This window comes from Gastrolobium bilobum, unplaced genomic scaffold, assembly GCF_033153095.1.
Source record: "Gastrolobium bilobum isolate Gb01-03AN ecotype WA unplaced genomic scaffold, APGP_CSIRO_Gbil_v1 utg10243, whole genome shotgun sequence".
Lineage (NCBI taxonomy): Eukaryota > Viridiplantae > Streptophyta > Magnoliopsida > Fabales > Fabaceae > Gastrolobium > Gastrolobium bilobum.
The window spans coordinates 71,162-96,358 of NW_026900118.1; the positions used below are offsets into that span (position 1 = coordinate 71,162).

At 34.7% G+C, this 25,197-nt stretch overlaps 2 protein-coding genes across 2 annotated transcripts; one reads left to right on the forward strand and one right to left on the reverse strand.

The window, feature by feature from the left end:
* The first annotated feature begins 7,856 nt into the window (after positions 1 to 7,856).
* Positions 7,857 to 10,519, forward strand: LOC133295391 (exopolygalacturonase clone GBGE184-like). Its single transcript, XM_061494219.1, has 4 exons — positions 7,857 to 8,030; positions 8,898 to 9,218; positions 9,382 to 9,891; positions 10,274 to 10,519. The coding sequence occupies exons 1-4, from the start codon at positions 7,857 to 7,859 to the stop codon at positions 10,517 to 10,519; spliced, it is 1,251 nt and encodes a 416-aa protein (XP_061350203.1).
* An 8,705-nt stretch (positions 10,520 to 19,224) lies between these two features.
* LOC133295396 (protein SEED AND ROOT HAIR PROTECTIVE PROTEIN-like) lies at positions 19,225 to 20,199 on the reverse strand. The gene is made up of 2 exons (XM_061494225.1): positions 19,932 to 20,199; positions 19,225 to 19,556 (listed from the first exon to the last, which is right to left on the reverse strand). Exons 1-2 carry the CDS (start codon positions 20,197 to 20,199, stop codon positions 19,225 to 19,227), a joined length of 600 nt encoding a protein of 199 aa, XP_061350209.1.
* Between the last annotated feature and the right edge of the window lie 4,998 nt (positions 20,200 to 25,197).

The window sequence follows — 25,197 nt, forward strand, 5'->3', positions numbered from 1 at the left end:
CCAATAAGTCACAATCAATATTTAAAAAAGCATTATTAAAAAAAAAAAATACTGCAGGTACTGAATATTGAATAAAGATGCGTTGGTGAAGAGCGTTAATTAGCTAGTTCCAATGATATCCATAACATTCAAGTCAAATACCATTAACATTGAATTGAAATTCAAGTGACATCGAGTGAATTGATCTTCAGTTTAAGAAGGGAGTTAAACATATGGATAATTTTTTTTATTTTAAATTGTATTTTTTAAGTGATACTGATGAAAGGGCAGTGATTGCAGAGAAACGAACGGCTAGGATAAAAGGATATCCAACTTGAGCCAAGGACTACATCTAGTAGCTTGGGCCAAAGGTTAGATTCATTAGAATAAGAGGGCCTCGTGTAATTGTAACAAGCTCTGTAAAGTTGGCTAGCTTATGTGGCTTGTGTAAGTGTTGGGATATATATAGCAGCAAGTGTGCATCAGAATATATTCATTACAGTGATAATACAAACAGTTAGTATCTTCATTGAAGTAATAATACAAACAGTTAGTTTGTTACTCTACACAAAGATATTTTGTGTATCAATTGGTGCTTTAATGCGGTGGATTCTAGATTGCTGACTCCATTGGCAACATGAAGCTTCAGGAGCTTGCAGAGGAATTTCTGCAATATCGTGAGCAGAATAACCAGAATAGTCAGCAAATTGAGCAATTGTTGATATCCATGGAGGCTAGGTTTCTTGAATTACAGAGTAGTGTTCGCGAAATTTTACCTTATGTTTCCCGAACGTCTTCGAAAAGTACTCCTAGTGATGGCCCACCTCGTTCATCCCCAAACTTGGAATGCGGAGGATCCTCGACATGTGTTACGGTTTGTGAAACCAGAGATACCAAAGTTTGATGGAAAAGAACCCAATTCTTGGATCTTTAAGACAGAACTATTTTTCAAGATTCAACAGGTTCCAGCACAGTTGAAGGTGGAGCTTGCGAGGTTAAGAATAAAGGGTGTGGCAGCAGATTGGTTTCAATGGGTCTTCAATAGTGGCACAGTTCAATCTTGGAAAGAATTTGTTTGAGCCGTTCGCGTGCATTTTGCTCCGTCCAATTACAAAGATGTTCGAGGGTTACTAGCTAAGTTAATGCAAATCAGTTCTTTAGCATATTATATGGCTGAGTTTCAAAGGTTGATTAATCAGGTTTCAATGTCAGCGACAACCTGTTAATGACATTTTTCATTGTTGGTTTACAACCAGACCTTCAAGGTGCGATACAACTTCGTGGCCATCTTCACTACATCAAGCTATATATAGCTAGCGATAGCCTATGATAATCATCATGGAAAATCAACAAAGAAGCCATCTGTGGTATCAACTTCACACACCTTGCCAGTGAAGAATTTGTCATCTGAAGAGCTACTAAAGAAAAGAGAGTTGGGGTTATGTTATACATGCGATGGGAAGTGGACTTCGAAACACCGTTGTAAGACAAAAATGCTTATAATGGTAGGGGAGGAGGGGGAGTCTAAAGAAGAACAAGATGAGGAGATTATGTTGAGAAAGGAGGAGAACCTTACACCACGTATAGATGCTGCTATGCATTCCCTAAATGGGAAGGTTGACGCTCGTTCTTTGACATTAATAGCGATTGTGCATGATAAGAAAATACCAGTATTGATCGATTCAGGGAGCTCCCACAGTTTCATCCGTAGAGAGTTAGCTGAGGAACTTGAATTACCAATGGTGAGTGCAACTAAAATGCGTGTGCTTACGGGCAATGGCAAATTTTTGTTATGTGAGAAGAATTGTTGTCAGGTACAACTATGGATCCAGGGCTACGATTTTGAAATGGATTTGTATTTGGTGGATTTGTGTGATCTCAACATAGTACTTGGTATGCAATGGTTGATTACTTTGGGGAGGATTACTCACAATTATACAAAGCTCTCTATGGAATTTTCATGGAAAAATACATGGGTTACTTTGAAAGGGGTGCAACCTCAGAGCCATGGACAATACAAGGAGTTGGCAAATACAACATGCCATTCTTTACTAGTGCAAGAAAAGAAGATCCAGGTAAACTGTAAACTGCAACTATTGAAAAATAAGGTGCCTGAGACTTTGTGGAATACATTGCTAGATGTCAATTGGTATTTGATATACCACGGTTAGGGATGTAAATGGGTTAGGTCAGCCTACAGGAGCCTACGGCCTAGCCTATATTAGGCCAGGTTTGGCTTATTACAAATAGTAAAATAGAACAGGCCTAGACTTTTTTAAAAACCTATTTAGAAAATAGGTCATAGGTTTTTTTGTACATGTTGGGCCTATACGCCTACAAGCCGACCTATATCATATTATTTATTTAAAATAAATAAATAAAATTATTATTTTTTATAATTTTGAATAATAAAGTATTATTATTTTAGTTATTCTTTTAAATGTTGAATGTTTAATAGGCTTAAACAGGCTAACAGGCCTAGGCCAAGACTTTTATTTTTTAAATATAGGTTAGGCCGGACTTGTAATTTGGGGCCTACACAGGCTAACAGGCTAGGCCAGACCAAATGATTTTTATGCAGGCCAAGGCTATTTAAGCCAAAGCCTAGCCTAGCCTAGCCTATTTACACCCCGAACCACGGTCATTACCATCTTTTCGAGAGATGGTTCATGTTATCCACTTGACAGATGTATCACAGCCGGTGAAGGTTAAACCTTATAGGTATCCCCACCATCAAAAAACAGAAATTGAGAGACAAGTCTCAGACTTATTAGCAAATGGGTGGATCCAGCAAAGCCATAGTGCTTTCTCATCTCCAGTTTTGCTAGTTAAAAAGCAAGAAAACATATGGAAAATATGTATCGATTATCGGACCTTAAACTCTGTGACTACTAAAGATGCATTTTTGATACCTACCATAGAGGAACAATTGGATGAGTTATTCAATGCAAAGGTGTTTAGCAAGCTCGATTTGCGCTCGGGATATCATCAAATAAGGATGAAACCTGAGGACATACATCAGACGAACTTTAGAACACATGAAGGTCATTACGAGTTTGGGGTGATGCCCGTTGGCCTTACAAATGCTCCTGTAACGTTTCAAGCTGCCATGAATAAATTTTTTTACCATACTTAAGGACATGCATTGTGGTGTTTTTTTATGATGAGTTGATCTATAGTTCCTCATTGGAAGAGCATGTGGTTTATCTCGATAGGGCATTACAGTGTCTGCTAAAGAATTCTTTCTATGTTAAACTTAGCAAATATGAGTTTGGTGTGTAAGAAATTTTTTACTTGGGACATGTGGTAACTGGCAGTGGGGTTAAGGCTGATCCCAAGAAGATTTTCGCAATGATGAACTGGCCAACCCCCAATCCATTAAGCAGCTTCGAGCTTTTCTTAGCTTAACTGGATACTTCAGACGGTTTGTCCAAGGTTATGCATCGATAGCACATCCACTTACTGAGTTATTAAAACATGAGAAGATTGTGTGGACTTCAGAGGCTGCATCTGCATTTGCAACTTTAAAAATATGTCATCCACACTAGTATTACAACTACCTGATTTTTCTTCTCCCTTTATAGTGGAGTCTGATGCTTCAAATTTGGGAGCTCGAGCTGTGTTATTACAAGATGGAAAACCCATCTCTTATTTCAGTAAGAAGTTAGGTCCAAGGATGGCATCCTCCTCTACCTATGTTCATGAATTGTACACTATCACGGAAGCCATAAAACGATGGAGTCATTATCTCTTAGGTTCCCACTTTATCATCAAGACAGACCATCAGAGTTTGAGAGAATTTTTGCGTCAGACAGTGCAGATGGCAGAACAAAAAAATTACCTCTATAAGTTGATGGGGTATAATTTTACCATTGAACATAAATCTGGTGTGTGAAATATTGTAGCGGATGCTTTGTCCAGACAGTTTCCAGAGGAGGAAAAGGATGTTATATTTGCCTTGCATTTAGAACCTTCCTTGGATATTTGGGAGAAAATAAAAGAGAAAAACAAAGTAGATCCAGAGTTGCTACATATACATGCTTCAATTGAGCAAGGTACACTTGCTGATCATCAGTTAAGTCGACATGATGGTATTATTTTTCATGGGGATAGATGCTTGTTGAGCTCACACTCTCTTTTTCGTACCATTCTGTTGAAATAAGCTCATTGCGCAATGTTGGGCGATCATGCAGGTATTCAGCGTACTTTTTTACGATTGTCAACTTCTTTCATGCGAAAAGATATGTGCAAGGATGTCAAAAGCTTTGTTCGAGAGTGTGTCGTCTGTCAGCAGATTAAAGGCTCGACTCAACCTCCTCTTGGGTTACTAGAACCCCTACCAGTTCTGGATGCTATGTTTGATGATCTGACATTAGATTTAATAACAACTCTTCCTCGTTCAAATGAGTATGCATCCATATTAGTTGTTGACTGTTGTTGATAGACTTTCTAAGTATGCTCACTTCGTTCCATTAGCATCCTCGTTCACCACAACCATAGTTGCTCATCTCTTTTGTGCAATGGTTGTCAAGCTTCATGGATTTCTGAGATCATTGGTGTCTGATAGGGATCATGTGTTCATGAGCAAGTTCTAGCGTTAGCTTTTCGTACTTAGTGGCACAAAATTGAAGGCTAGTTCCTCCTACCATCCTCAGACCGATGGACAAATAGAGGTGACCAATCGTTATCTGGAGCAGTATTTGAGGGCTTTTTGTGTTGAGCAAAAAAACAAATGATCTCAATTCTTAGGTTGGGCAGAGCTACACTATAATACATTGGTTCATTCATCTATTAATATGTCTCCATTTCAAGTTGTATATGGGAAACTACCAATGCTATTCCCAGATATCAGAAGGGGGAAGTGAACGTCGAAGTAGTGGATATGATGTTGTAACAACGTCAGGAGCTCTTAGATCATTTGAAGTTGCAGCTACAACATGCCCAATTTAGAATGAAGCAACAAGCAGACCGCCATAGGCAAGACAGGACATTCCAGGTGGGTGGTAAGGTTCTACTATGCTTACAACCACATAGGCAGTTATCTGTAGCGCAACGAGCCAACCACAAGCTTTCCAAGTGATATTTTGGCCCTTTTCTGGTTGAGCATGTGATTAGCCTAGTTGCCTACAAGTTAACTTTACCAACATGGAGCTTACTACATCCCACATTTCATGTCTCGTTATTGAAACCTTTTTATGGTAAGGATTAGGTGAGTTTCGAACCCTTACCTACTTTGAGTTTTGATAATAGACCTGTTCAGCAACCGGTGGCATTGTTAGCTTCACGTTAGGTGTCGGTCGGGGGCAGATTGAAACAATTCTTGGTTCAATGGTCCTCAACAGTCCTTGAGGATACGTCATAGGAAGATGTTGTGGAGTTTCACAGGGTTTATTCGGATGTCAACCTTGAGGACAAGGTGACCTTCGAAGGGAGGGCAGTTGATGCAAAGAAACAAACGGCTAGGATAAAAGGATATCCAGCTTGGGCCAAGGACTACATCCAGTATCTTGGGCCAAAGGTTAGGTTCGTTAGAATAAGTGGACCTTGTGTAATTGTAACAAGTTCTGCAAAGCCAGCTAGCTTACGTGGCTTGTGTAAGTGCTGGGATATATATTGCAACAAGTGTGTATCAGAATATATTCATTGAAGTAATAATACAAACAGTTAGTATATTCATTAAAGTAATAATACAAACAGTTAGTTCGTTACTCTACACAGAGATATTCTGTGTATCATTAAAGTTCAAAATAATTTTTTTCATTCAATTCGTATATATAAAGATATAAACTTTTATTTTCATACTGAATACTAAATATTATGAATTTTGAGAAAACTTTAATTGATAAGGAGTTGTTCCAATTTAATCATTGGTCTCGAGTTTGAGTCTCTGTGAATGCGGCTGTGTTAAAAATTAGTAGAAAGAGCTTCGCCGCTCATTTGGTCCTATTTGACTCGAATCAGATTAGTCAAGTAATCAATGAATGAATGAATAATATCCTAAAGCAGACTTCAAGAACCTATAATATATTGAATCTTTATACATTAATACTTTTCTATTGTTGGCACAATGTGATTAAGATTTATGTCGAAATAGATAAAATTATAAAGATAGAAATGTATATAATAATTATCTATAAAATATTGGTTTTATATAAATTATTTTTGTAATGTTTAATATAAAACACTTTTGTAATATAAATGCATGTCTTCTTTAAAAAAATCCATAATAAGAAGATTAGGGAAGAAATGTTTAAAGCAGTTGGCAATGAAAGTATGTCGATCCTTCTCACTATTGTTTTTGGGAGGGATTTAAAATTTTAATCCCGGGACAGGCCCCGAATCGGACTAGTCGCGAAGCGATTGATCATTTGAAATATCGCAAAAAAAGAAGCTAGGGGGGAAGACATGTTTAATGAATGATTTTGTATGGTTATGCAGTTTTAGAGCTGCATGGGGAGCAGCATTCAAAAACAATACTGTTCCAGCAAAGGTTTTGATCCCAGCGGGGACATCTCGTTTTGGCCAAACTATGTCGCAGGGCTAAACTATCATGCATGTCTTCTTTAAAAAAAAATCCATAATAAGATTTTTTTTCGGATCATGGTCAAAAAGAATAATCATCAATCTATGAACTGATATGACAACTTGCATTTTAGGAGTGGTAATTTGGGTTGGCCGACCGTGTTTGGATAAACACGAATTCGAGACAAACACGAACACTTTAAATATGAACATAACACGTAGTTATCTATGTCTAAATTCTACATGTAAACGTGACATTTTTATTATTCGGTTAATATGATATGACACGAATAATTTATTAATTTTATTTTTGAATGAAAATTATTTAAATAACTTCAAAATAATAAATAAAAACGGGATTAATGGTGGTATATCTATAATTATATATAGTTGTTTAATTTAATGGGTTATCTGTCGTTTTTATTGAATGGTCGCCCTTTAAAAAATGTCATCATCTTCCTTTGAACAGGTTAAATATATGATCTTACTAAGATGTGACTAGACCAATAACTCTTGGGGTTATTAAACTAAAATCTTTAATTAGAGTTATAAAAAGGCATAACATTGAATAGGATATCTTGTACTTTTTCTTTTAAAAATATTTTTTTATTTTGTTAATTGATTAAGATATTGAACAAATAGGTATCATGTTACTTCCTCTTTTTCTCATATTCCGAACAAAGCCGTTTTTAAATATTTTCAAGAAAAGCATTATTTAGATCCTCTGGATAATTTTCTTTAAGTATTTTTTTTTTTCTCTTTGGTTACATCTAACCACAAATCTCTATTCCTTCCATTAGTCTCAGCCTAAGACTTCAGTTATGCTCTTTCTCTTTCCTATTGAAAGTGATTCGGAAAAATTACACTTGAATCGAAAGGCGAACAAAACATATGCTTGCAATATTTTAGTCAACGATAGAACGTTATATAATTATATATTTAATTTGTTGCGCTATAAACTCTTTTTAGATTTTGTTGCAAACTAAGGGTTCAGAAGTGGCCAGGTACGCGCACTCTAATTATTTAAGCTTCTTTTTTGACGAAAGTGATCATTGTATAGCTAAATGTGGGGTAAAGAAATACTAAATATGGAAAAACTAAATCTAATAACTTCCATTATCCCGACGAATCGGAAGATGATATCCAAAGATAGACTTCATGGGTCTAAGAGCATGAGGTAGTTGTCTTGTATAAATATGAAGATTCAAGTCACATTTAACTCATCCGACACATAATAGAGAAAAGGTTCTAAATTGCAGTTCGGTTGCAATAACGGCAACCACAACGTAATATCAAACCGCAAACTGCAATTTAAAACCCTAAAATTCTGTAAAGGTTCAAGCTGGTAACACACCATGGCTACGGCAAAGACCATATTTTTCTTGGGCATTGCTTTCCTTTCTTGCAGCATGATAGGTGCATCGCGTAACATTGGGACTCGCCGAAGCCTCCTTCCAAATAGTGGTCCTGCAATTTTCGATGTAAAAAAATTCGGTGCTGTGGCAGATGACAAGACTGACAATATTGACGTGAGTTTAATTTAATCAACTTCCTATATACAATGAATTCCTTTAGAACTATCATGCATGGTCAAATGGTAATCAAACTATTGATTGAAATAGTGGATGAAAATTGAAACCGTGATAAGAGCTTAATTTATTTGTTACATAGAAGATGTAAAATACATAAACATAGGATAAATGTAAGGAGAATTACTAGAAAAAACTTGTATAGCGACGGAATTGCTACGAAAATTCCATCGCTAATTTCATCCTCGCTACTACTAATTTCATCCCTAACAATTTCGTCGTTATACAAATTTTTTCTAGTAATTATTTTTTAGGTTTAAATGGCTGCAATTTTTGTGATTAACTGATTACAAGTTTGATTTCACCATCCATTAAATATTAAGGAATTTCTTAATACAAATAAATGGACATTTATATTATCCAAACTGATAAATGGACATTTATATTATCCAAACCTTGGGAGAGCAAGTGTTAGAAAATATACTATACAACTATTGATGGGTTTCACTTAACAGCTTGAGCTTTTGGGTTGAATTGATTCTTTACATAGTATTAGAACTTCGGTGTCACGGGTTCGATCCTCTCCGCCTCTTATTCTAATAATTAAACATTGTGAAATTTTTTAGTATAGGTAGACTGAGCTTGATGCATTATCGACCCATCAAGCCTAATGGGGCTCATGTGAGGGAGCATGTTAGATAAATATATATAAAGCTATTAAATATAGTCTCACCCACCAACTTAAATTTTTGGGTTGAATTGTTTATTGACTATAACATTCATCTAATAATTTGGAATACTTGGTGACTTTTTTTAGTAGAAAATTTGGGAAGACATGTTTAATGAATCTTTTGTATTGTTATGCAGGCATTTAGGGCTGCATGGGGAGCAGCTTGCAAAAATAGTACTGTTCCAGCAAAGGTTTTAATCCCAGCAGGAACATTTCGTGCTGGCCAAACTATGTTCGCAGGGCCATGTACCAGCCCAAAGCCCATAACCGTTGAAGTTATAGGAACTGTTAAAGCCACAACAGATTTATCTGAGTATTACAGTCCAGAATGGTTCACATTTGAAGACATTGACGGCTTGGAGTTGCATGGCACAGGAGTTTTCGATGGCCAAGGAGCCGTTAGTTGGCCGTTTAATGACTGCAAGAAGACCAAGGGCCAATGTGCTTCCCTCCCAGCTGTAAGCATAATATTTCATTCATAAGCATATAGATAGTTCGAAGTTCAAATATGAGTGATGATAACTAATTAAGTCTTTAAACCCGTTAATTAAGAATGAACTCGTAAACTTAATTAATGTCTTAAATATTTTTTGTTGACAAGTGACAATTTTATATACGCAGTCTCTGAAATTCAATCAAGTGAACAATGCCATCGTGACGGACATCACTTCGTTAAATAGCATGCAGTTCCACTTTCATCTTCATGGCTGTAACAACATTTCATTCTCTAACCTCCACATAACGGCACCTGGAAACAGTCCAAACACAGATGGCATGCATATTAGCTTGAGCGATGGGATTAACGTTTCTAATAGCATCATTGGAACCGGCGATGATTGCATTTCCGTTGGACATAGCACCAGCAACATTGCTATCACTAACATTACCTGCGGCCCGGGTCATGGCATCAGTGTTGGAAGCCTTGGTAAGAGACCAGAGGAGAAAAGTGTTAACGGTGTTACCGTTACAAAGTGCACCTTCATAAACACAACCAACGGTGCCAGAATCAAAACCTGGTTGGGGACAACTCCAGCGGAAGCAAAAAACATTATCTATGAAGACCTCACAATGACCAATGTCCAAAATCCCATTGTTATTGACCAGAGTTATGGTTCCAAAAAGAAACGACAGGTAAACAAATTTAAGCATGCATATGCAAGTTTATCCCTTTCTTTGTGTGTAGAACTCATGTAGAGATATATAACATAAAATCGTTAAAGACTCATTACTTAATTATTACCTTTAGCTATTGGGTGAATTAATTGTTTATCATGATACAAGCTGTGATCATGAGATTACGAGTTTGATTCTAGAAACATATATAATGTATCATCTATACTTCAAAATTCAAAAGGCTCGGCTCTTATGTATGTGTTAAAGAGATATAATATAAAACTATTAAAAACTCATCATTTTATCAACTTGAGCTGGTTGCTTTACAGAAGTACTAAATACCCTTGTTCTTATATAACTGGAATGTCGTCTATATATATATGTAACTGTGCATGTGCAGGCATCAACTTCGGTGTGGAAGATAAGCGATGTTCATTTCCGTAAGATAAAAGGAACTACAGTCTCAAACATTGCAGTGTCTTTGCAATGCAGCACACGAAACCCATGCGAAGGTGTTGAGATAGCCGATGTTGATTTGGCTTATGCTGGCAATCCGCGGAACATGACTTTCTTATCTTCTTGTTTGAATGCAAAAGCTATTTTCGGAGGGATACTCAACCCTCCAGCTTGTGTTAAATTATTTTGAGGCTTGGGTGTAAGGTGAACTCGAAGCTCGTAATGTAAGAAAGAGGCTGAGCTCGATCGACGCTCGTAACCATTTGTGGTCGTGTATTCCTTAATATTTTTTGGAAAAAGCCAGGAACACATTTTTTAATATTTTTTTGTGTGTGTCAGTGTTATTACTTAGTTACCGATTACCAACATAGGATGTTAGCTATTTGTTGTTAAGCATGTAGACACCGCACTCTCTGTTTAACAATATGTATAGTGGCCTTCTAAGGTCTTCTTTTGGCATCTTGATTTTCTAATTTGTAACAAAGAGATTCAGCTCGACGCTCCTAACCATTTTGAATTGGTCAGTAGACAGTAACGCATTTTTTTAATATTTTTTAATTATTAGATAAAATCTTATATTCACCGTATTAATAGAGAATTAGCCCAAACTAATATGAAATTTCATATAATAATAACGAAAATGTTAATGCAAGGTGGTCGGACCATCCTGATCGGTTCAGGTCATGGACTAGATTTTCCTGCTTAACATTTTAGTGTTAGAATTTTTATAATTATTGTGGGCCGCAATTAATTATATATATATTTTCTTATTTTAAGAAAAATGGGCATGATTGCTAATTTAATTTTTGAGTAAACACTTTTTTTAGTCCCTGGCAATATCTACGAAGTTCTTTTCAGTCCCTGGCAATAAAAAAGGACCAAATTGGTCCCTGAAAGTACAAGAAAAGGGTCACTCTACATATTTGGGAGTTGACATAAGGACTAACATGGCCTTTGTTTGTAATTTCAGAGACCAATTTGGTCCTTTTTTATTGCCATGGACTAAAAAAGACTTTGTAGATATTGACATGGACTAAAAAGGGTGTTTACTCTTAATTTTTTCTTAACATTTAAAAATATTATAATTTACTTTTTCTTAAAACACTTAAAAAAAGTCATTATTTTGCTTTTTTTTGTATCATGCAAAAAAAGTTAACTGGTTTTTTTGTAATTCTAAATTAAGAAGAAGAAGAATATAACAATGTCTACTTACGCATAGGAGTGAACCTAGCCCAACATTTCATATCGGTAAATATGGTAGAATTTCGTTTTTCCTGATTCATTAATTAGAAAAAAACATTACAAATATTTTAAGAATCGAAACTACTCCTAGACAAAAAGCCAGGAAAATAATGAATTGTACAGGACAATAGATAGTACTCACTACGTATCCACACACATTAATAATTGATTCTAATAAGTGTCAAAGACACTATATTTCTAAGATTAAAGATATGTTAAATAATGTTAAAAATGGACAAGAACATGGTGTAAATTAATTAAATGCAAAATAATTAGAGATTTAATATTTGAATATGATTTTGACTCCTTTTTGTGTTATTTTCAGGTTTAGTATGATAAATTATAATTATGAAGAATTATTGAAGTTGGAAGATATGAAATTCAAGAAGAATTGAAGAATTAAAGAAAAATCAATATTATTATATGCTCGCTCACTTTCTCGAACGAGCGAGAAATTGAGCGAGATAATAAAATTACCTTGCCAGTTTGCTCGAACGAGCGAGCAATTGAGTAAGATATCTAATTTACCTCGCCAGTTTTCTCGAACGAGCGAGAAACTGAGCGAGCAACGTCATAAATGGAGGCTCATGCATATTTTCATTAAAAAGAACAACCTAAGTTATTCCAATCATTATCTGCGCCAGAGACTTCTTGGGGGAGCAAGAAGAAGAGCTTTTGAATAGGAGAAGGAGGAGGATAACATCAAGGCTTCATCACTGATCATATTAATCAAGTTTTATCATGAACTCTCTTTACTTTTCATCTTTTGCTTTAGTTTCTATGAACATGCTAGGCTAATTTCCTTTATGTAGTTAGGGTGAGACGGAATCAATGGGTTCCTAATGCTGTTTAATTCTTGATGTAATTATTATTTGTATTTTAATTATGCAATTAATCTGTTTAAAACTCTTAGTCTTGTTTATGATCTGATCAATCGTGAATGAGCAGTAGATTTTTGCATGTCAATAGGAATATTGTATGCTTGAATCCAATTAGTTAATTGCTGGAATTTGTATGTTCTAGGGATAGTCTTATGAATTCTATGACGCATAATTCTTGACCTTAAAGCTTGCTTTAAAAAAAGACCCTAAGCGATTAAAGCCTTGGAATAAAGTAAAGAACTGAAACCACCAAGGGATTGAGAATTCAGTTACATTATAAATAATTGTCAATAATTGATTGCGAGCATTAATTGCATGAAAGTTAAACTCGTTAAGAAACTATCGAGGAAGTGAAGTCCCTAGCTACGTTCGTCATTAATTAGAGTTAAAATTGTTTTCTTCACATTATTAATTCTTGAATTCATTTCTTGATTTCTTAATATTAAAAATTAAAAATAATTTCTTTAAAAATTTTGTTTTACAATTTAACCCAATATTCTCAGCAAATACAATTTAAGGATCTATCCAACTTTAATCGCATGGATAAGTTATTGCTTGATAATCAGTCCTTGTGGGAACGACAACCCCACTTTTTTACACTATATTACTTGTACGACCGGTGCACTTGCCGAAGTCGCAATAAGTTTTTGGCGCCGTTGTCGGGGATTGATTTTTATCAATATTAACCATATCATTTAAATTATAGATTGGATCATTTTTTTTATTTTATTTTTATCTTTTATTATTTTTATTACTTAGTTTTATTATTTCAGTTTGTTTTTGTTTTTCTCTTTTGTATTTATTTATTTATTTATTTTTCTTATTTTAAATTATTATTTTTATTAGTTTAGTTTTTAGTTTATTTATTTTTTATTTTCATTTTTGATTTATTTTTATTTTGTTATTTATTTCTCTTATATTTTTTCTGCTTATTTTATTTTTAATTTCTGTTAGTTTAGTAGCATCCGTTAGTTAGATCCATTGTGCCCTAGTTTCTCTGGTTTATGCATCTCCGAGGCACTGTTAACCCCAGTGACTTGCAGTACGAACCGAAGTTAGGAAGACTAGAAAAGACCAATAGGAAGCATAATTCCGAAAGGAAAGTACAAGAAACATCTAGTTCTAGTCCTGCTAAAGAGCGAGTCATGGCAGAGAATAATCAAAATCCACCAAATCCGTCGGATGAGCTGATGGGGCAATACTTGAACCCCAATTTCTCACATCTTGTTGCGAGTATTATAAGGCCAGACATTCCGGCCAACAATTTTGAATTCAAGGCTTCCTTCTTGAACTTGTTTCAGCAAAAACAATTTGAGGGAAGCTAGACTGAAGATCCAAATCAGCACATCTCATATTTCTTGCAGCTGTGCAATCTTATAAAGGCAAATGGAGTACCTCAAGAGGCAATTCGCCTGCAATTATTTCCTTTTTCTTTGAAAGGACAAGCACAAACTTGGTTAGAACTGCAACCTCCAAACAGCATCACTACGTGGGAAGACCTTGTAGTAAAATTTCAAAAGAAATTCTTTCCGTTATCTAGATTCTCCAAGCTTAAAGATCAAATTGACAACTTCAAACAGCTCGAAGGAGAATCTATATGCATCGATTGGGGAAGATTTAAAGAGCTCATAAGAAGGTGCCCACAATACGTGTTTTCCAACGGTGAAAAGGTTCACATTTTTTATAAAGAAATTTCAGCGAACTATAGGATATTGCTCAATGCTGCAGCTGGAGGAAGTTTATCAGAAATCACAACCACTAGAGCCGTGGAATTAATTGAGAAGATGTCACCTGAAGACACTAAGGTCATACCAGCACAACCCAGGAGGGGAATCATGTAGATGGAAGGATACGATACTATGTTAGCTAAACAAGACAAGATGGATCAAAGGCTAGAGTCACTTATGAAGCTTCTTTCTCAGACTCAGATTTTCGCGGTTAGCGCCCAATTCCCTGTGGTATGCAACACTTGTGGTGGACCTCACAACGCTAATATTTGTGAGGCCATGATTACTATAAATCCAGCTCAGGTGAATTCTCTTCGGTACGACCAATGTAGGGAGAACAATCCTTACAACAAGACTTATAATCATCGTTGGAGGAACTATCCCACACTTTCATATAATCAAGGGGCACCACAACAAGCTAATATAAGAATTCAGCCAGTACATCCTGCTCCTCAACCTACCACATGGGAAATAGCCATAGAGAAATTAGCTCAGACAACAGCAGCATCTCTAAAAAATCAAGAAACATCTATTAAAAATATGGAAAATCAGATTGGTCAGCTTGCCAGACAGATGGCTGAGAGGCCTCCAGATACCTTTCCCAGTGATACTATCATTAATCCCAAAGAACAATGTAATGCCATCACTACAAGGAGTGGGATATCAATTCAACCTGTGAAAAAGCCTATAGCTGCACCAAGTAGTGAAAAAGATGTGGTTAAGGAAAAGCCTACTGAAGAGAAAAGAGATGAACCCATAGATGAGGATGTAATCATTGTTGGTGGACTGTTAAATGACACCTGACGGAGGAGAGGAAATAAACTTTCTTTAGCAGAAAGAATGAAATCACTTGGAGATAACCCTTGTATTAAGGCTCCATATCCTCAGAGGTTAAACAGTCAGCACAAAAGCAGCAATATTCTAAATTCTTAGACATGTTTAAGAAACTGCAGATAAACATTTCGTTCGTTGAAGCTTTCGAGAATATGCCCAGCTACGCTAAGTTCATGAAGAGCTTACTTTCAAAAAAGCATAAACTTAAAGAAGAGATGGAGACAGTTGCTTTGACAGTGGAATGTAGTGCTATTATCCAGAAAATGGTTTACTCGAAGCTCAAGGATCCTGGTAGTTTCAGCATAACTTGCACTATTGGGAATGTTCACGTGGGTAGAGATCACTTTGTGACCTTGGGGCTAACATCAATTTGATGCCACTTTCCTTCGCCAAGTCCCTAAGAATTACTGAATTAAAGCCTACACTACTCTTTTTTCAAATTACAGACAGATCTATCAAGAAACCAGAATAGGTGGTTAAAGACGTACTGGTGAAGGTTAATGATCACATCTTCCCTACAGACTTTGTGATATTAGATATGAAAGAAGATTCTGAAGTACCTCTTCTTTTGGGAAGACCCTTCTTAACCACAACTCGAGTTTTGATTGATGTTGAGCAAGGAGAGTTAGTATTTAGGGTAAATGGTGAGCAGTTTACTGTCAATGTGTTTGATGCCATGAAATGCATGGAAGAAAAAGGTAATTGCTTTCAAATCGACGTGATCGATGAAGCTGTAGCAGCGATTGCATATGAGATTAACTCTGCACCTACAATGGAGGAGTCATTTGCAAGGATTCTGCAATCTTCTGATCCATTAAATGAGGCTCTATTGGAAGAAGTAGTTAAAGCCATTGATGTTGTCTCTGACAATCATGAGTTTGAGTCTTTGGATACTGAACAAGACAACAAATTCGTGCAAGACAAGACAAATGCTACTCAGTCCCCTGAGTTTTTGAAGTTAGAATTAAAAGAAACTCCACCACCTACAGCTCAACCAGAGGAGATTTTATTTATTGTGGAGAAGAATGCTGAGGAGGAAGAAAGGAAAGATCATAAGCCAGATGAGAGCTGCAAGTCGAAGGTGAATATGGCAAAGCCTAAGAGCAAGGGAAAACATATCAAGACTAAGTTTAGAGTTCTTGAGGCCAAACCTTCTCCCACATATGCACGAGAGTACTATTATGGAAAAGCACGATTTATGATAAAAGGGATGGCATCATTTTTGAACTCCGGCTATAAGCCACCATGACCAATGAAACTGCAATGTCAAGCTAATGACGTTAAACAAGCTGATGTGCCTTCAGTATATAGGTATTTTAGAGTTAAAAGAACGAGAATTTGACAGTAATTCAGTGATACAAAGCATGATTTTAGTGAATTATTGATAATTTATCTTCAGGCACACTTTCACTCTGGTTTTAATGTTTTTATAGGAGGAAAACACGAAGACTGTTAGTTTGATGCAAATGTGATAATGGTGCAAATCATGTTCATCCATTGTCTTCTTACGCTAATAGCGTGAATTTTACGCTATTAGCGAGAAAACCTAAGGAGCCATTTTTCTCCACGCCAATAGCATGGATTTTGATGCTAGTCGCGCCAAAGTAAAAACGTCCGTTGATGCTTCACGCTAATGGCGCCAATTTCACGCCATTAGCGCCAACTTTATGTTAATGGCCACGCTAGTCGCGCCAAGTGAAGAAGGAGGACTCACTGCAATCTCACGCTAATAGCTTGATTGGCCCGCTAGTCGCACGAAGCACAGGAATCTCAACTTATCGCCCGCGCGAATCGAGCGGATCCGGCACTGATTGCGCGGTCATCGTGATTGCAGCTTCCTAATTTGCAGATTAGGATAGAAACGGAAAAAATAATCTAATCTTTTGAAAGATTTTGACCTAATTGAGTCATTGGTTATAAAAGGGAGTCAGAAAACTTAAGAGAAAACAACTTTTTGCACGGAGAAGAATACGGAGGCAGAGATCGAAGCAAGCGTTTGGATTTAAGATTCAAGCTTTCTTCTTCTCCAAATTCTCTTGTTATTGTTTTATTCATGATTTCTCTTTCTTACATTAAATTGTCAGACATGAACATGTTTGGCTAGTCTTTTATTATTGTGGTAAGGGTCACAACCCTTAATGTGAACCCCTTGTAGTTTGGTTAATTTTTATATTTATTTATTTCAATTGTATTTATTTTATCTTGTTCTTCATGTTATGATTCTTTTAGAACCGATCACTCTATTAGGATTGCGAGGGTTAGGGTTTTCAATAGGAATATTGAGATTCTAGTTCCTGACAAAGGATAAAATAACAATTCATGTACGCACTAGGGATAGGTTGCATGAATTGCAAACGTGAAAAATTCACTGATTTAAAGGCTTAACTTGAAAAGGAATTTCTAAGGGATTAGGATTCTAATAGGGTTAATAAAGTTAAGATCACTAAGAAATTAGGGCTTAACTAATCAATTAATAGATGGTGAATTATTTGATCAATGGTTAAATTAAATGTAAAACTTAATTCATAGTGCAAGGTCGGGATCATAAAGGTGTTGGCGTCTTTTACCGCAATATTCTTTTAAATATTTTCTCAATCTTGATCTGTTATTCTCAAAGTTTTAAAAGCATCTTTGAATTATTCACAAGTTTTTGAATTGTTCTCAATTTTTACAACCACAATTATTCTCATACCAATTTTATTAATCCAACAAGAGAGGAATAGTTTAAATAATTTCGGTGCCTCAATCCTCGTGGAGACGATACTCTACTTACCCTTTTATTACTTTGAACGATTGGTACACTTGTCGATTTTTCGCCACACAAGTGCTTGTTGGGAGGCAACCCAACAGATTTATGCTTTTATTTTATTTTGCTGCATTTAATTTTTGTTTTCGTTCCTTTTGTTTTATTTTAATTTTAACTTTTGATCTCCATGATGATGTATATTTGATGAATTCCTTATGCTACTGCTTGTTTTTATTATTATTACATGCTCTATGTTTTTAAATGTGCAGTGATTGCTGAGGACAACAAAATTTTAAATCTGAGAATGGGGAGCACCACCATATACAGTAGCAGTTAGATTCCCGTTGTGTGTAGAGTTGCAAAATTTTCAGATAAACAAGGAACCTTTTTTTCCATTTTTCTTTTAATTTTCTCCTCCTTGTTTGATTTACCGATAAGAGTTAGATTATGCCAATGAAGAATTAATATGGAATTAGTTAGTGAATTAATCCTAAGTGTGATGACTTATATTTTGTTTTGATCTTGTGAATGAGCACTGATTGAGTAAGTCTAAGAGTAATCAGAAATATTAGGATTGCAATATGAGTAATTGCGAGAGAGTATAGTTAACTGAATTGCACACCCACAGCCGTGACATTTTGAGCCTAAACAGAAAATCCTTTGTTTGTGGTGTGCACTTCACTATTTAGAATACTCTTGAACTTGTTTTGTTTCTCCTTGAGATGGTTAATTACATGCACTTTTGACATGATTAAAACATTTTTCTTGTTTTAGCTACTTAGTCATAAAGCTAACCATTATGATATTTTTTTTTAACCCTTTGAGCCTAATTAAGCCTGTTTATCCTTGAACAGCCTTATATACATGTTGTTGATATTGATATTGTAAGATGAAATATGCCTTATATACATGCCTTGTTTTTCCTTCTTAGTGATCGAGATCATGGAAGAGAATGATGCGAGTTGTTTTCCAACCCAACAGAACAAAAGTGGGGAAACAAATCTCTACCAAATTTAAAAATCAATTGAAGCATTAATTAATTTTAAAGAAAAGCCAGCTAGGGTGCCTAAAATAGTAATTAGAAACGAGTGTTCTTAGTTAACCAAAAAGATAAAAAGAAAAAAAGGAGGAGAGAGTGAGCACACATGAAGGAATAAAGGACGGCATATATGTATACAAAAAAAAGGGGGGGGGGGGGGGGGGGGGGTGGCATATATATATATGAACCTTATTTTTCTTTAGGTATCAATATGAGAACAACGTATTAAATTTTGACATAAATCTCTTACAGGGAAGGAGGCTCCATCAATTGCTCCAACCAACGAATTATAAAATCAACATTAAGAGAAACATTAGAAAAAGCACACTAAATGAAAACAAAAACAAGAAAACATCATTCTTAAACTTTGCAGCCATTTTATGTCAATTTGTTTGGTAAACCAATGGACATCGTATAGAAGCTGCTTCAATAACCGTTAGGAACTGGTTTAGGTTGCGAGGTGCAGAAGAAAGGTCCCACAGTGTACAAATTGATCTTATTGTCAAGGAGGCGATAAGAAGAAAGACGAGCACCCTTGATCCCGTAGTTCACATCGGTGGGAACTTTACATGTCTCTAATGGAGAACTCTCTAGGTATGCTTTGCATTCAGTAAGCTTCAACTTAGACCCAATCTCCGCAAGTGACAATGTAGCAAAGAAATAACCTTTCTTATCCGTTATATGACTCAATGCTGAGATAGGACCTGTCTCGTACCCAAGCTCATTCACACATCCACATGTAACTCGTGCCACGGCTCCTGCACCCCTCACACATGACAAATACAATTAATAACAAATATATATGTTCAAAGGGTTATATTTATCTATTTTTATATGAGATAACTAAATTTTCTACATATACAAAAGCTAGGTGGGTCTCATTTTTTTCTCTCTCTCCTCTTACTTATGGGTCTCACTTGCAATCTCATTTCTACAACATAAGATAAGTATTTTCCTACGACATAAGAAAATTATTTCCCATGTTCAAAATACAAACTAACATAAATTAATTAGTTTCGATTTCTTGGAATGAAAATAAACCTATTATTAGTTAAATGTTGAACAAAATAAAATAGGCAGAGTTCTGCTTCTTCTTCTTTTTCCCTTTCTTATTAGATCAATGGAAAAAGTACCTTGAATTGGGAAGTAATTAGAGCCTGATTTACATAAAACAACTCCTTGGACACCAATGATTGTGGGAAGCTGTTTCTGTTCATCTTTTCCTTTTGGTTTGGGCACTTCATAGTCTGGTTTTGTGGGGTGTGGCGCCCCATAAACTGTTTCGGGTTTGGAATCTCCTAACTTTGGTGCTGGACCATACCCATAATCAGTTGCGGAGGCAATGACTACCAATGCTAAAAGAAGCATAGAGGTCGCGGATATTGATCGAAGGAAAGCCATTTATGAATTTCTTTATAATGTTTTTGCAAAGGGTTATTAAAGAAATGCTTCAAAGTAGAGAGGGTGAGGTACCAATGCACCGGATAGCTTGGCTATTTATAGAGTCTAATGATTGCCCTATGATCTCATGCATTATATAATTTGGGGAGAAAATGTAATATACGGTTGGAGCAAGATAAATTGGTTGCACGTTATGGACTTAGAAAGTACAAAATTTATGATGAATAATAACGAGGGGAGCCTGTCCTGTGTAGACTAGAACGTGATTTTCACGTCTTCAGATACTGTACAGGGCAGCAGATTTTATTTTCAGTGTGTTTCCATTCAAGAAAAGTTTAAATACTATGATATATGACTGGGTCACCTAATTAATGGAGAACACGTCTAACCCCAGAAAATAGGAACAGTGACCAAATTGTCATTTTTTGTTAAAATTTTATTTAAATATCATATAAATAGTATTTATTATCAGACGTGTTATAATTGATTATAATTGGTAACGAATTTCGTGATCAATGATTTCGTGACACGTGATCATATTGCAGACCAAATTCGCTATCACTGATAACGAATTATGACATGTCAGCTTTTTCTTGCGAAAATGTGCCACGTGTCATAAAATCATTGGCGAACGTAATTCGCTACCAGTCGTAGCGAATTACGCCCACGTGACATTCTGGTAAAAAGTATTATTCGCGTGGCATTTAAGTATAAATTTTGCCAAAAAGTGACATTTTAGTCACTGTTTCCAGAAAATATGCACTTTACAAAATAGCACGGTTCGGATTTTACATACGGATTTAAAAAAAAATTTGTTTTTATGCATTGTTTATTTCAAAAGTATTTTTTACAAAAGTTAAAATTATTTAGATTTTTAAAATAAATATTTAGATTTTGAAAATAATATTGGCTTTTGACTTAATTTTTTTTTTAGAAGCTAAAATTGTTAGCTTTCAAAAAAAATAAGTTTTTAACTTTTTATGTGACTTATGCTTTTTTTAAAAGCAGACATCTAAATAAATTTAAAATAAAAAAAAAAATTCTTAAAAAAAAAATAGCTTTTGAAAAAAAAAAAATCATCCAAACAAATCGATAATCCACCTTGAATATTTGACTCCTCTTTTCATTTACAGTGATAATTTGACGACGTACAGTCTATATATGTTCAATAGTTTACACCCTGCGTGCCTTCATTTACTCTCTTGGCAGAATATTTAACAATAAATGACAATTAATTATAGGATATTATCTTTTATGTGTAACATGATAATATATTGTTTGTGACTGAAAACTTACCGACACAACACTAGTAACAGTTTGGACAATATAGACTGAATACATAACCCCTTAAAAGCAATATATAAAAAAATAAAAAAATTAATTATCTTTTTTTATTAATTAAATTTTAAAATAAGTAACTGGTTAAACATGTCATCCACTTAATCACTCAATGTTAGCATCCCTTCTTTTTCGACTTTTTAAAGTGAAAGAAACAAGGTCGGCTCAAAGGATAGCCCATCCCCAACTGACTTTGGCCCATGGACTGTGAGAAATCGGGCCAAAAGTTTCAATAGAAATGGATTGTTGTGCTATGAGTCCAATTAAGCATTTTCAGCTGATTATCTATCATGACCCATCAACCTATTTTGACAGTTTAAATGTTAAATTTATGTGGATGAGATTTAACTTCAGGGTTATATCATATTAACTCGTAAAAATTGAATTAATTGACCAGGGATGGAGCTGTATTGAAAACTAGGACGGATGAATTTGATTCCCTGCATGCATTGCCATTTGAGATATGAATCAAGCTAAGAGAGGAAGAACACGCAATTATTATTAAGTGGATGATCACCGAATAACAAATCTGGTAGTCATTGTAATAACTTTATAAACAAATAAAATGTATATTATTGTTCTAATAATTAAATTTTTTGGCTTTAATTATAGGATTTCAATAGCTTTTAACACCATCAGTAAACAAGATAGTATTGCGCATCATTGTCATAACTTAGATTCACTTGCACAGAATGTTTTTCTTTTTCTTTTCTTTTTTAAACATTTGTGTGCATTTGTTTCATTTATGATGTAAAACTATTTACACTATAAATAGATCGAGATTATTCCATTATTTTGTAACAATTAACTTTGATCTATGACTGCGAAGCCTTTTACACACTTAGTACATCATATAGTGTCACCAATTTAAAAATAAATTGTTAAAACTTGTCACTCTATATGTAAGTGCAACAACTTGGATTAGTATAATGATAATAATAATTTGTTATTTAATTATAATTAAGTTTTTATAATGACACGATAGAATGTAAATTCATAGAGTAATGTTGCGACTCCAGGCATGCAAAATTCTGTAAAAGAATAATTTGATGAGAGTCAAAAGGCAATTTGATGTCTTCTTTATTGTCGGACTACCAACATGTGGGTTTTGCCCACGAGTTGAACATGCGATGTGCTTGTTTTTCTTCATCTAGACATCTACTGCTGGTGACTTCATTGAACCGTTCCTCCCTTTATTCAATCCTAGGATATGTCCATTAATACTTCATTGTGGTTTGACTTAAAAAAAAAAAACAAAAAAGTTAGACAGGTGGATGAATATTTTGTTGTCCATCAATCCTAGGATATGTCCAACATGTTTGAGCTCGATTATAATTTGTATAACCTTGTAACTGAAGGGATAGTTTTGTAATAATTTAAGCACGTTGGAAAACTTTATCCTCATTATTAGTACGTAAGAGGTGGGAGGGGGGTAAGTGACATTCGACCACCTATATTGCACCAATATTGATATGGGATACGACACTCTGACATGTTAATTTTAAAAATTACTAGAGTTCGACACATTAGGACACGTTTTGATATTAAATAATATTCTTAATTTGTGTAGTATATATTATATTTAATATTTAGTAATTTAACAAAAAAAATGAAGCTATGCTTATAATACCTATCAATTTTATAAAGAAACATAAGATATTCTAAATAGTTATATTAAACTCAATAAAATGGTAATCATAATACAATAAATCTAATAGTTGAAACTAAAAATGCAATGCGACGCAACCTTTGATTCTTTTTTTGAGTACCTGCAACGCGTGTTGGAGTGTCGGAGTGTGTCAGAAAGTGTCAGACACGAAATGTCAGGTTTTTTAAAGTGTCGATGTATCATAGAAGATCACCAATAATTAGGTGGTACTTTATCCAAAATGAGGCCTAGCGCCCAAGTGCAACCGGGGGGTGTTCATTGGTAACAAATAGAGTAGTGATATCTGTAAATTATTATAATACTTATCTCTTAATAAAATTATCCTTAATTTGTCCACTAACATGTCCTTTCCTTTTAAAAGTTATTCTTGATCTCAAGATTAAAATCAACTAATTGAATTATCTCATATCGATATATTGCCCCTTCATTATAATTGATTGGAAAATATCCTTTATAGATGACATTTTCTTTTTCGTCTTCTCAAAAAAATTCTCATTGGATATCTTATAACTAAACCAAAATTTCGGGATCTTGGTTAAAGGAAATTATTTGATTGAGATACTGCCTTGTTTGATTCATACCTTTGACCATATTCAAAATTTCAATAGTAATAATAGCATGAAGGGGGTAGGTGTTGTCAAAATAATCAGTGCCTAATTTGGTGGCTAACTCTGTACTTATTGTCATCAGACCAATCATACTATTGACCATTGTGGGAAGCTCCATGGCAAGCCACCTCAGCCTCCTCGGAGTGCTCGTGTTGCTCAGACTCTGTCTAATACTCCTGATCCAAGGTTACCTTCTGCAACACAACCTCCTACAGCTCTTCTTAATGAATTTGTAACTTGGTGGTATGAGAAGTAAGCATCTGATACTACTGTCTCTATTGCTCCAATTGATAATTATTTTGCTGGGATATCTCAGTTACAGTTTCTGGTAATAAGTCATTATTGTACCAATGGTTCATTTCTTACTATTACTATGATCAATGGGTCTTTGGTCCAATCCCGTTAAGATTTCTATATATTGTACTTTCCTGTATTAATTCAATATACAAATTCATTCCATGTTCCTTTCATCTCTTGTTACTCTATAGACCATATTCAAAATTTCAATAGTAATGATAGCATGGGGGGAGGTGTTGTCAAAATGATCAATGCCTAATTTGATGGATAACTCCATAACCTTCGCGTGGAATTGTCAAAAAGAAAAACCCTCTCCACTTTTGAAGCATACATATTTGGCCTAGATACAAAATGGGAATGAGGTGGGGCATGGATAAAATTATTTGACGAATTATCTTCCTTTTGACGATTTGGGCTTGCAACTAGGCCATCTAGACAATTGAAAATATGGGTGAATATTTCCTTGAATTGATCGAAGAGTGTTTGAATTGCATCTTCTCTTTTAATTTTTTTCACCCATTCGTTTATGCTATATCGAGTAAGTTCTATTGCCTAACTAAGTTGTTATGTAAAAAAACTACATTGAGTAAGTTCTATTGCCTAACTAAGTTGTTATGTAAAAAGGCTATATTGAGTAAGTTCTATCTCAAATATACAAGTCCAGGAAATAATTTTCTCTAATAAATTTCTTTTATTCCTCGAAAGCTTTTAATTTTCATTCTAAACTAATGTATAAGAAATTAACATTTTATAAATATATAGATTATTTTGGACATCAGGGATTCAGTTGCTGATTTTAAATTTCATTTTTATAAAGAAAGCAAGAATTTACTTCTTTATTTACATATAAAAACTTTATGAAGGGTTGTATACAAAAAAAAAAAAAAAAAACTTTATGAAGGGTCACACATACGTTATATGTATTCATTTTGTAATTTTACTCCCAACTTTAATTTAAAAATTAAAAACAATAATATTCAGGCCCATAAAATGATGATGAGTGGGGTAAATAAGGTTAAAAAGCGTAAAGTAAATTTATTTTTAAATTTATAAGTAAAAATGTTATTTTTAAATTTATTTTATTTT

Coding starts and splice junctions, on each gene's coding strand:
- LOC133295391 (XM_061494219.1), top strand. CDS start 7,857: ATGGCTACGGCAAAGACCATATTTTTCTTGGGCATTGCTTTCCTTTCT. Junction 9,219..9,381: donor AATGTGCTTCCCTCCCAGCT/GTAAGCATAATA, acceptor TTATATACGCAG/TCTCTGAAATTCAATCAAGT. Junction 9,892..10,273: donor GTTCCAAAAAGAAACGACAG/GTAAACAAATTT, acceptor GTGCATGTGCAG/GCATCAACTTCGGTGTGGAA.
- LOC133295396 (XM_061494225.1), bottom strand. CDS start 20,199: ATGGCTTTCCTTCGATCAATATCCGCGACCTCTATGCTTCTTTTAGCA. Junction 19,557..19,931: donor TAATTACTTCCCAATTCAAG/GTACTTTTTCCA, acceptor TGAGGGGTGCAG/GAGCCGTGGCACGAGTTACA.